This window comes from Cheilinus undulatus, linkage group 18 (assembly GCF_018320785.1).
Source record: "Cheilinus undulatus linkage group 18, ASM1832078v1, whole genome shotgun sequence".
Taxonomy (NCBI): Eukaryota; Metazoa; Chordata; class Actinopteri; order Labriformes; family Labridae; genus Cheilinus; species Cheilinus undulatus.
Genome location: NC_054882.1, coordinates 9,798,602 through 9,811,467, shown reverse-complemented (window position 1 = coordinate 9,811,467; position 12,866 = coordinate 9,798,602). Strand labels below are relative to the sequence as shown.

Here is a 12,866-nt window from a genome sequence, read left to right as displayed (position 1 = left end):
CAGCACTGCTATCTCAAGATGATGCACAGATCCCAGTTGGGAACCAAAATGCACAAATTATCACTAGAAAATAAAGTAGATTAGATGCATGTCCACTTAGGGCTTCTACAAGTATCTCATTCCCAATTGATTTTAGCTATTAAAATGCTACAGAAGCCCAATATAAGCAGGTAGACTTTATCTCTAAGTTCTTCAGGTTTTACAGCCCTGATATTCTTGACATCAAACATCTTTACCTTAGACCCCCCCACCCCCCATTAAATTAGCTGATTAAATGATTATCTTTATGAGTAAAAGGGTGAAGTGATAGATGCAAGAGGAACAGAAGCTGGCCAGCAAAGAGGACTCCGGCACTAACAGATTTAAAGGTAGGTGGGAGAGGCTAAAGACTATTGATTTGGTGGTTTGATACTAACTTATGTCACAGTTCTGGCCCACCCATCCACGAAAGCAGGCACAATGATATCCACCAATCAAGTTTTTGCAAGAGTAAGCATTGAGGCAAGGCTTCCCTGCACACTCATTAACGTCTGCAAAATGGAGACGAGACACAGAGAGAATAAATGAGAGAGCTGAGAACCTGCTCAGAAGCCCCATCACCAAGCTTAGCTTCATATTGAACAACACGCAACAAATATGACCAAAGATGGTGGGTCTTTCTTTGACAATGGGACACTTTGTTGACCTGGAACTTCTCTCCAAGTAACTTCATGGTTCCTATAGCCCACTGTTGTTTCAATCAGTGCCTACAGACCAGCTATGAAAATCAGGCATCCTGATACAGCCATGTATCACAAAGTCGATCCACTTAATAATGGGGTATCTGATCATTTACAACTAAAGATTAGGATGCTATGGATCAAACATTTAACACACCAAATGGAATTGTCAGAACTAGTTTTAGATTCTGCTTCCTGAGGTCCTCAAAAGGTTCCTAGTTCTTGGGGAAAGTTCTTGCTGTGTAAACTCACCTTTAGACAACTAGAACCTCTTGTGTAATTTATGACATAACTGGCTTTATCCTGATGTAATTGTGTCTTTTGGTCTTTCAAATCGTGTAGAACACTTTTACATATTTAGTCATCAGTCACTATAAACCTTGTAAGAATTGTATTTTTAAATGTAGGAAGTTTGACTAGAAATTTTCAAGTATTTAATGGACATTTAGGGGATGTGTTTGTATATTTTGGAGGGTTTTATTGAAGTTTTTGGAGAAATTTGCTTTGATTTATTAAGGCAATTTCCTTTGGAGGATTTTCTATCATTTTCCTGGTTCCTGGCAAAAGTTTAGAAATTTTCTAAGAAATTTTCTGGGGGATTTTGCTTTAAAATTTGGGAATTTGCCTGAAATTTTTCATGAATTTAAATTGAACTTTTGGGGGGATTTTTTTGGATGGAATGATTATGCTCTATGATGAAGTTTCACTAAATGCTGGGGTACTTTTTCTATGAGATTCTTTTAAAAAATATTTAAGAATGTTCACAAAAATTTTAAGTAATTTCTTAGAAATTCTAGGAAATATGTGTGGTTTTTGGGAAGGAAATTTTCCAAGAAATTCCTGTTCAAAGACAAGGCTGATGTTTTCACTTATAGAGCTTAACAAATTTATTAGACCACCACCCAAAATAAGGTTTATGCCACAGCTGCATCATGAAGTGCTTTAATGTTGAGTCTTTCATTTTTAGTAAGCTCTCCATGTTTTACCATTTTGAACAGGAATGAGGAATTTCAAACTGAATTCACCTTTTTCTACCCAAATTTGAGCTTGCTAACTGGGCTTCTCTGAGAAGTCAGAAATTAATCAAGCATAACATTCAACCACTAAAACCAAATGTTCTGTTCAGGAATGCAAGTAAATAACTATAATTTAACACATTAATCAAGAAATATTAATGTGCTTTACTATTTTTTCAGTTTTTTTGTAAATCAGTAAATTTGAAAATTCATGGATAACAACAATAATTGTATTTTAGAATTAAAAATATCATTTGGGTTAAAGAGCTTCTACATATTGGTGTATTAACCATTGCAGAAACATAAAAAATGATTTTGGTAATTACCAATGCTGTTAATTTAGAGCAGCTGTAGCATAAACCTTACTTTGGTTGGTGGTCTAATAAATTTGTTAAGCACTATATGAAGTCCTACTAGTCCCAAAAAAGTGGGAGTGAAATTATAATGCATTCCAAAAAAAAGCTCAGGAGGTTAAAGAAAGACAGAAATATTATAATGTGCTTTTGGTGTGTTTAAGTACATTTTAATGGGTTTCTGAGTGAAAATGTCTTCTTGCTTGATTTATAATCAAGTATGTTTTCACATATGCAATACTGAAAGTTTCTAGATTATTTCTAGTTGGTTTTTGATGTTTTACACAGCAAGAGACTATCCATGTCAGATAGGAGGGGTCTCAGGTGGAAAGACATGAAATAAAATGATTGACGTGTAAGGAGCAGGCAATGCAACAGAGCACTGGTCTAGTGCATTATGTCTAGGGCAGGTGTTCCTGAAAGGTGTCCCAAGGCTGGTCTAGGTGTGCCTCGGGACTTGGTGCAACCATACATAAACTAAAGATACAGAGGCTTGTTTGCATGGATTTGAAAATGGTGTGCCCCTAAGATCTGGCTTGATCTCAGTCACACCTTGGGTAAAAACATTTGGAAATGACTGGTCATGTGCTTGTCCCAGGATATAAATGTCATCACCTCCTTCCAGCAGTTTCTGATGAATTGTCTTAATATTTTCTGCTGCATATATACATCAGCGAACCCTAACTTCATGAAGACAATTGCCAGGGTGCTGGAAAAATGTTGGGAAAAGTCAGAGTAAAAACTCTACTTATCTATTTGATCTTCAACAACCTTTGTAAGGAGTTTTGTGCAAAGGTGAAAGCACCAATGATTAATACTGCAGTGTTGAGTTTTTCCTTTCTCTGACGAGTTAAAACAAGCCCTAAATAAGAGATGCACTTTAAAATAGCTCACTAAACACCAGAAAATCAATCAATTTGGTTAATTAAAAGCATTTCATGGGCTATTTAGTCCTTGTAAATAAGAAATCAAACTCAAATGAGGAATTTATTGAGTGGAACATTTTTCTCCACCATCCCTGCTGTGAACTGAAGTTAATGTGACTGGGTTTAATTACATTACAAGTCAGATTGCTTTCATGAATTTAATGGGTGAATGGATAAGGCTCCCTTTCAAACGTGAGAAACTGCCAGAATATTTACAGGGCAAAATCCATATCACACAGGGTTTCATTTCTTGCAAATCTTTCCATTGGCAAAACGCTTCATCCCCCACCCTGCTCCATCAGGGTTAATGTCTCTCTATTGCATTCCCCAAAGTCCAACCTGCAGCATTCCAAGTGGTCAGTTTCAGAGGCAGCTATCGCCGCCCCAGCCGTGCCGCCTCGCTCACTATAAACCGACACAGTGCATTAGTGCTACTCCCAGGAGGTAGGTGGCACCTGTTGGACTGATGAAACTAAACACCCCCAACCCTTTCCCAAAAACCCAACCTTCCCCGACGACCGGCACCCCCTCCTCTCTCCCAGGTACCACCCTGCCACGAAAGAAGGGAGCACTCTGAGAATCTGTAACTCAAACCCAAGCCTTTTGGTACTGTGTTTACAGGTTATGAAGTGTTTCCTGGCTGTAGTTGAAGGTGGAGAGGGTTATGCTATGCTGGGGCACCGCCTCAACGTAGCGTACATACCCCCCGGTTACGCCCAGTCTGGAGCCAAAGATAACCCCCCAGCAGAGTATATTTGGTCCCAAGGCTAGCAGTTGCCAGGCGGGAGGTTATTTTTAGCTTTACTCAAGTCACCTGGCTCGAGTTGCAGATGAGACTTGTCTCGGTTGGACGTGCATATACACAAATACACACAGATTGAAATGAAATTAGTGAGCCTCCTGCAGAAATACTACTAGTTAAACGACACGGCAAGATAAACAAACAGACAGGTATGCTATAACTCTGCAAGCAAATGAGATTCCTGGAATGTATTCACAAGTATGGGAAATAGTGTGGCTGTAACACATACACACAACAATGCACACCTGCTTCAGCACTGCAGAATGAGATCCAACATGCATCAGTGATTCACATCAGGATTAAAACAATTCAAACTTAATAACAGTATAAAACACTTCCCTGAAAGGGTTTCAAATAACACCAACCCCATGGTGTTTGTTAATAAAAGACATTTTATGATCCTTACCAATCTGGCAGGTCTTGCCCGTCCACTGTGGAGGACAGAGGCATTCAAAGCCGTTCTCCATGTCAATGCACGTCCCGCCCTGGGCGCACGGGTTGGATGCACATTCATCTGTGTCTGAAATATAAACATAATTAAAGCCATTATTGCTTTGAATCCATTGAATGCATATAAATATGGACTACACATCTCCATCCTTTTTTGTTGTACAAATGTGAACCCAAAGTTCCCCCCCTACTACAAGTGCTAATATTGTGCAGATTGGATAAGGTCGTTGCAGTTGGTAAATTTACACCACCACTCTTCTGCTAGCAGGGTTAACACTACAAGACAGTACAAGCAAATTTTGGGCTAGATCCATGACCTGACAACAGATACACGGTTTCAAATATTGATTGCATGAGATACAGTCACGTATCTCATGCGTGACTGCACATAGGGTACTGAGAATTCATCATAGGGCCCGTTGTGTCACAACCCGGGGCTGGGGAGGATGTGTCACAAGGCAGCCAAGGTCAAGCTTAATGGCATTTTTATTATATAGGCCTTTTAATTTCTGGTAATACAGCTGGAGACTGTCAGTGGTTTTCTGGCCCCTAGGACATCGACAGGATGTCCAGGGGCTCGTGGCAACCCCACTACCTGCTCGGACAGTACCCTTGGCCATGCTTACCTGCCACACCCAGCCCTTACTAAAAAGGAGTCATTGCTGTAGCTTCACTCTGTAGTGACTGCTACTCCATTCATCTTAATATAAGCTCCATGCTGGAAACATTTTCAGCAGTATGCAGGCCGTTGATCTCACTTTTTCTGAAAAATAAAAAAACAAGCTGCTACCTTGAGCACAGGTCGGCCCCGACCAGCCAGCCGGACAGTGGCACTCAAAGCCTGATGGGACTTCATAGCAGGTCCCTCCGTTGGCGCAGGGATTGGACACGCAGGCGTGCTCAGCTACAGAGAAAAATGTAGGGAAAGTTAGAGCTATCATAAATCTGGTAAACACAATGAATTTATCAGAACTCTGCCCAGAGCGTGACCTGGCACAAAGAGATTGATCTTGAACCTGGTGTGTTAGATTTACTCACCGATTTCACAGTTCTTGCCAGAGTATCCGTCAGGACAGGCACAGTTATACTCGTCTGGCTCTGGGTTCATACAAGTTCCTCCGTTCTTACAGGGCTTGTTGGTGCCGCAGTAGTTCAGATCTGCAAAGCAAAGATCAATGATGTGACCTGCTCAGAGCAAAGCACACTGGCCCTGTTCATATTCTGCATCAATGATGTGCTTTAGGGGTTTAGATACCCAGTGACTGCTCTTCACTACAGCATCCACACTGAACATTAACAATAGACAATCTAGCAAATAAATCATGTGCAGACTTAAATCCCCTTTTTTCTATTGCTGTGTTTTGAGGAAATTCATATACCTGTGAGCAAAGCTGGAAAGACATAAATAAGGCCTTCCCTTTTGTTTACTAGTCATAAACTGCAGATCACATAAGTTGACAGGGCAGTCTACAATAGATGCCATGATGTTTTGAGTCTACATGACCAATCCCATTAAGATGCATCCACACAAAGCATTAAGAATGCCCAAAACAGACATAAATACCTTATAAGGCAGAGTATAAACATGGTGATATTTGCCATATAGACACTAAGGGTGAAGATACCCCACAGCTACGTTTAGTGACAGCTGATAGCACAACAAATTTGTCAAAAAACATCAATTAAAGTCTGTTATTTATCATTCTGCATCTCTGTATGCTTTTCCTTCTAAATACCACTGCCCCACATGTTCACTCCTCTCTAAAAAGCTCCATGTCATTTTGTTTTCCTTACAAAAGCTTTGATTGTAGGGTTACAGGGAACACAATGCAAAAACATATTTACAAAAGTTTAATTCTGACTCCAGTTCCCTGCATCTCAACCGATTGTGTGCCCTCATGAGAATTTTATGTCGCAAGAGGCAAAACTCTAAAAAGGCAATGCCAGCGGTTTTCACATGAAGACAGTAACCTGGAAATTTAAAAATACTCTACAAATCTAGGAGATGCCAAAGATCTGGGGGGGGGGGGGGGGGCTAAGAGCCCTGTCTGCTCTGACAATGTCAAAACCAAATGTGCACATATTTTTTCAAAATCATGAATAGAGCAATAAAGCAGCTTATTAGGGCCTACCTAAAAGATAAAAAATAAAGAAGATCTTTCAATTTTTGAGGAAAAATAGACATTTTTTAGATAATAAAGTCATATATTTACATGAAACTAATCTCAATATTTCTGAATTTAAGAAGTCTGAAATTTTTGAGAAAAAAACTCAAAATTTTAGGGTATAAAAAGTAATAAATTTTGCCTTTATAAAGTAAAAGTCTGGTTTTTAAAGTGATAAATTTAAGACATTGTAATATAAAAAAAATCATGAAAAACCAAACTGAAAACAGTGGTTGATAGGCCAAGTTCAAGCAGGAAGACTGTTTCTACTCGTTCATATCTCCCTTCTTCCCCTCTCTCTCTCTCTCTCTCTTTCTCTCCTCTCGCTCTGGTGATCAGCGGGAGTACTCAGCTAATCAGATTCTGCCACAACCTGGCTTTATCAATCATCATGCACCTGTAATAATTCAATTTTGTCATTCTCTCTTCTGCAGTCAGCCTGTTGATTCTGTGTGGATGCTGCAACCATCCTCCAACCCAGCTACCTCCATCTAGTTCATCAGCCTCTAGTCCAGATCCAAAATGATTCAGGGTGCTCATACTTGTTCTTAATTATGTGTGTGTTTTCTGTGATGACGGGCTGAATGAAGGTTTTTGCAATAACAAAGCAATTTTCAGAAAACGATTAATAAAGCATCCATCCATTAGGTTCTCATCTGCAGGAACTGTGCAAGGAAAACAGCACAAGTTCCCACACAAATGGCTTTTTTTAACTTGATAATCTCAAAAATCTAAGTTCCTCTTTATCTATTTCTTTTTCTTGGAGTGGCCTTTATATTTTGTCATTATAACCGATATATGTAGATCTCACTTACTAAGTCTATCATGTTGGGATTTTGAAAACCATTCCCCAAAAACCATTTTTGAAAACCAGAAGGGTCCTGGGGGCTTAGCTTCACTTAGATATTAGTTTAGGGGGCCCTAAGGAAAAAGGTTGGGATTTCACTGTTCTAGATCAGTGGTTCTCAACTTGTCAAGCCTCAGGTCCAACTACTGACTCCTCAGGGAAAAGCTGTGACCCACATTTCTGATATTTTTTAGGGTTACCTAATAAACAGTAATACAGTTTGGTAATCAGACTGTACAAAGCAGGACAAATTAAACAGACAGGTCAAAGCAGGCTTGTTTTAAGAGTTTCATGGACTTATGGCACAATTTTTGCTTCCAGGAACACATTTTTAGCCTGCTTTTGGGTCCCGACCCACAAGTTGAGAACCACTGTTCTAGACCATGGTGACTCTAAAGCAAGTCCAGCTGCCTTGATTTTATTCCTTCAGACGTGCCAAATCTTTGATGCCTACTTTGCTTCTTTTGCAACAGATAAAAACATCCTTTTGGGCCTCTGACCTTTGTCACACAGCAGGCCTCCCCAGTTCTTCTCACAGGTGCACTGCCAGGGCTCGCTGCAGGTCCCATGGACACAGCCGGGATAGGGCAGACACTCGTCGCAGAGGGGGCCGTGCCAGCCGTAGTTACACCTGCAAAACAAAAGACAGGACTGTTAACTTCATGTTTTTAACATTTTCCCCTTCTTTCCACCTCCTTTGTGCTTTTTCTCAGACATTTTTCTTCCCCTTTCCATTTAATATTAAGTCATCTTCTCTTACAGTATTTTGCATCAACTTAAACATGTTTAATGAACTTATATGGGATTTTTCTACCATCTTTACTTCCTCTAAAACAGTTAAGTACCTGAATATTTGTACCACTTATAATCTTATAATCAAAGAAAGCCACACATGGAACACAGTTCATCGGGTGCATCAGTGGCTGATGACATTTTATGGTTAAAATAAATACCTCTTATTCACAAGCACTAGTGAATGTGTTCTTTATTTACAGCTTCAGCCTGAGGGATGATCAGGCCTACAGAGGCACGTAACACAGAGGGAGTTGGCCATGGAAAAAAGTGATGGTTACATACAAGTTATTTAATACTTTTAGGATTTGTGCAAACACAGAGGGGCACGTGGCAGTTTAACGTTCCCCAGGAAAGAGGCATAAGAGAAAAGGGAAATGCATTTTACTTCTTTATACTATAAAATAATGAATTTATCATGCAAATGCTCACAAATAATATCCAATGACTGGGCTGCAGCTGAATGTGTTTATCCAGGTGGATGAAAGTTAAGGTGCAGCTCTTAATGTAAGGACACATGGTGCAAAAGGTCATCTCTGAGACCAAAAAATAAACAGTCATGGCATTTGTGGTAGATATAGATCAAACTTCTATTTAATAGGAAAATAAATAAAACCTATTAATAGCTTTTGTATTTTTCAGAAAAAATGAAATGTGCATGGCAAAAACTTACAGTTAAAACTATCTTATTTAACATATTTAATGCCATATTTTTGGAAAACTTCAAATAAGCATCTGATTATATGATATAAAAGGCAAAAATATGGTGATAAAAAGCTAAAATATCTGCCACTTGGGCTTATAAAAAGTGCAATGAGATGGTCTGACTAAAATGAGACAATTACACTAGCTAAGACTGATTAAAGACTGAGCCATTTTTGCTTAGAAAGCATTTTTTTGCACTTTCATTTCTTCTCATCATGTCATGTGTTGCACATCTCCTCTAAGTCCTTCTTCTGTGCCGTGAGCTCGCTCGAGGTCACACTTGGAATGAGTGGCGGGTTTGTGGAACGAGGGTTTAGTCGTCTCGAAGGGGAGGCCAAAGAAGGGTTAGCTAATCTGTTGGTTTATGGCAGCACTCTGTTATTCCAAGGCCAGCGGTAACCTTGCCCCACCTGTCCTGTCATTTCTCCGTCGAGGGGCTATTTTAGGGAGTGACACGCCCCCCCCTTAACACCACCTCCCTCCCTCCTCTACCAGCTCACTAACACTTCAAAATGGATGTCGACCAAACTCTTACCGGCAGTGATTTACTTCTGTGTGGTGAGCTGTAATGTGCTGAGGTACAGTTACTCTGGTAGCTGAGGACAGTGACAGACTGGTGGTTTCACACTGGTGGGGCAGTGTGTTGGACCTCATGTGGAATCAAAGTCCTGCAGACTGTCTAAAAGCAACACATGATGTAATGTCTGATCAGACTTGAAATCTCATTTAAATCATCTTTGATGAGAGATTTCAGCAGTTTTTTCATTCAAAGTTTTCATGTGTGCATCAGATAAAACATTTGAAAGAAATGTTGCTGTTCTGGTGAAAATATAAAAGTTTTTATCAAGCAGCAACCTTCAGTGTTGAACCAGAACTATCCCCATCTGTGATTTGTCTGCTCAAAAATATTGATTATCTGTTTGTTAACAAACAGTGGTGGGTAAAGAAGACAGGCTGGGACATTTTCATTGATACATATAAAAAAATCAGTCCATTGAAAGACTTCTGATGGTCTTGTTTGCATTTGCAGGCCATCAACAGGCATTAGTATTCATTTCAGTCTGTTTCATAAACAGCTAAGAATTCCTTACAGGAGCTTTAAAGGGAAGGTTAAATGCCCACAGCCAGAGCCTGGTGCTCTGTGAGCTAAATGCTACCACCTAAAGTTGACTGACTCACAGTACTGACTGGAACATGAAGATCTTATATTCCACTAGCTTGATCCAGCCTGTTTATATGCTAGTGTTTGGACTTTTGAAGAACAAAATGCAGCTTAAAAGTCAAAAGTTTTGCCACAAAGTAGAGTAAAAATTGAAATCTTGACCTCATGTTGGCACTGGAAGGAATGTCAGGGGATCTCTAAAATTGTAGGAGTTATGCTCCAGGGTCCATGAATGTTTGAATGTTTGTGGCAGACTCGATTGCACAACGAAGTTGTTGTCTCAGCAGTACACACGAGCTTTTATATGAAAGATTTAAGAGATGGCAGTACTTTTGATACAGATTTGAAATTTTTATATAAAACTTGTTTAAAGGTAAGCAGTTAATCTTTGACTTCAAGGAGGTGTTATTCTTAAAATTGTATATTACTATGATTAAGCACTTTCAAAATACCTACCCAGAGCTTGGAATACCTAAATGACTGGAGTTTGGATACTTAAAGAAGCTTTAAAAGGCCATGCATTCTACTCCATTTTCCAGGAAATAAGAAAATTTTGGTGCTTTCTTGAGATTTCCACTCTTTATCTCTTTATCTTGGAATAAAAACATTGTTTTTCCAGACAATTCTCACAAGATCTTGAACAATTAGCTTGTTATTTTCAGAAAATAGCTTTGTAATCCTGGTATTATGGTATAAAAAAGTTTAGATCTCAAGAAATCAACTTGAATTTTTACTCAATATTGTGGCAGAACTAAGGCTTATGTCCACTTAAGGCTTCCATAAACACTGGCTAGAAGACTTCATCACATTCTGCTGGTGTAGAATATGCACAAGTTTGCTTTATGCACAATTTGTAAGCTGGAAAGCTTTAACTGCAGGCACGACTGCACAAGCTTTAATCTGATTTCATTTGGAAAGTGAGGCCTGTGTAAGTGACTGAGAGAGTGACAGTGCTGAGTATTGTTTACTACAGTACGCGGTGTTGTCCAGCGCTGCGGTCAGCAGCGGTGCCCTGCACACTGTCAGCCGTTCAGCCGTGGTGACAGCGTGGACAGTCTGTCTGGCTGCAGTGTGGGAGAGCGGGGGAAATGGTTTTGGGCAGCCACAGGCCAAGGGTGGCATTACCCACAAACCCCATCGCCGGGCCCGCTGCTGTCCCATCAATGGAAGGGGCCAGCAGACGCAGCTGAAAATATCCACGCCACAACAGCGGCTCAGACAAACCACACCCAGGGGACGGAGCGGTGTGCAGGGACAGAGGTAGAGGGGGCTCTGTGTCTGTGTGTGCCGGACCACTGAATTATTTACAGGCGAGCCTCGCACCCAAATCCACCGGACGGACTTAGCCCGCTGTTGCCTAGCTACATGTTTAGTAGTGTCACATGAGGGAGCGTAGGTTGTGTGTAAGAAACAAGATACCAAACACACATTTTTAGTCTTCCTGTGCCAGCATCAGATCATTTTTTCCTTTCCTCTCAGTGATTTTCTCTGACTTCAATCCTTTATTCTCTGCATGCCTTGCCAAGTTTATCCCTCTAATGCACTTAATTCCCCATTGGTTTCAACCTTTCATGTTAAGTTCATGATTTAATAGCTTGATTATATTGTTAAGCACGAGGATAACCCACAATTTAAGTCTTAGTTTTGTAGATTTAGCCAAAAAATTCTAGTGCTGCACAATTTCATAATAATGTGCGACTGTAGTGCTCATGGACAATATTGTGATTGTGATAATGGTATAAATAATATCATGAGACTTCTTGCTTGGTTATCAAGGAACTTGCAGACAATAATGATAGTTTTGCAGATATTTCAATTCAAAACATTCAAGTATTAAGTAGCATAAAAAACCAAAACCAGATGTTTCCACAAAATGAAATTTTAAAAATAAAGATACTTCTACATAGTGTAATAGTTGCACTATTGTAAACTTTAAGGCATTTTTGTGAACCTTTAAAGTGCTGCTTAATACAAAAACAACAGCAGCCTTTTATGCGATTCTGTGATTGCACAGCCTGACTTCACGACTGCGATTAGATGAATTGTGCAGCACTAAAAATATGTGATTAGTTTTGATAGATCAAAGGAGATTTCATAGTCTACTTCGCAGTTTTTTCTTTGACTTGCATGTGCAGAAATATGTCATATAAACACAATAATTGCTCAGTTGCAAGATGATGTTTGCAGATAACATGCGTCTTTGATATTTTCAGATTTTACTTTTGATCGACACAACAGCAGTGTTATTTTTTAAGAGATTTGATTGCAACCTAGCCCCCTCTGTATCTGATTTATTCAGATCTGCTGCAACATCTACCAAACTCTCATTCTTCTCTGACAGCTTACTGAGTAACATATAGACCAGACTTTGTCTCCTGGGGTATTGTGCTTGCATCATGACACACTGACCTGGATACCATAACATTCTGAATATAAGCTGCATCAAGTTAATTTTGTTAGATGTCTGCTTAATACTGCTCCCTACTGCAAAGATTCAAGGTCTACTTCAAGTGGAGATTGTAGTATCTGCTTTTGCTCAGTCTGCTTTTTCTTAAACATGGGATGATCTCCCGATCAATCCAAAATGTTTCACTGATTTCCAATTTTTTTCCCAAGAAATCAGAAGGCAGATTCAATGAAACTCGTCCTCAGCTTAATTTAAAATTTGGACAGCTGTTTAAAAACTTTGACATATTTGCATTTTAATGTTTTCTTCTGCACCTTTTCTTACAAAAGTCATTTTGAGGATGCCCAGCAATCACAGGTAGAAAGTTACCCAGTAAGCCAATAATACTAATCTAGTTGGAAACACTGCACCATAACTACACACCATTAAGCACTTAAAAGCTTAAAGGGATACTTCAACATTTTGGCAAATTTGTCCATTGCCATAATTCCTGTAGTCTTAGTAATAGATTTGTTACCTTCA

The 12,866-nt window shown here is 39.5% G+C and overlaps 1 protein-coding gene across 2 annotated transcripts in view; it reads right to left on the bottom strand.

Moving 5' to 3' along the window:
- The window catches only part of LOC121526062 (protein jagged-2-like), a 92,425-nt gene that overhangs the window by 23,969 nt on the left and 55,590 nt on the right, over positions 1-12,866 (bottom strand). The window contains exons 6-10 of one of the 2 annotated variants that reach the window (XM_041812358.1): positions 7,779-7,909; positions 5,305-5,424; positions 5,057-5,170; positions 4,223-4,336; positions 417-530 (exon numbers count right to left, since the gene is read on the bottom strand). In XM_041812358.1, coding sequence (XP_041668292.1) covers positions 417-530; positions 4,223-4,336; positions 5,057-5,170; positions 5,305-5,424; positions 7,779-7,909 — 593 coding nt within the window. The remainder of the gene's footprint in view (positions 1-416; positions 531-4,222; positions 4,337-5,056; positions 5,171-5,304; positions 5,425-7,778; positions 7,910-12,866) is intronic. The other variant, XM_041812359.1, reaches the window with a different exon arrangement.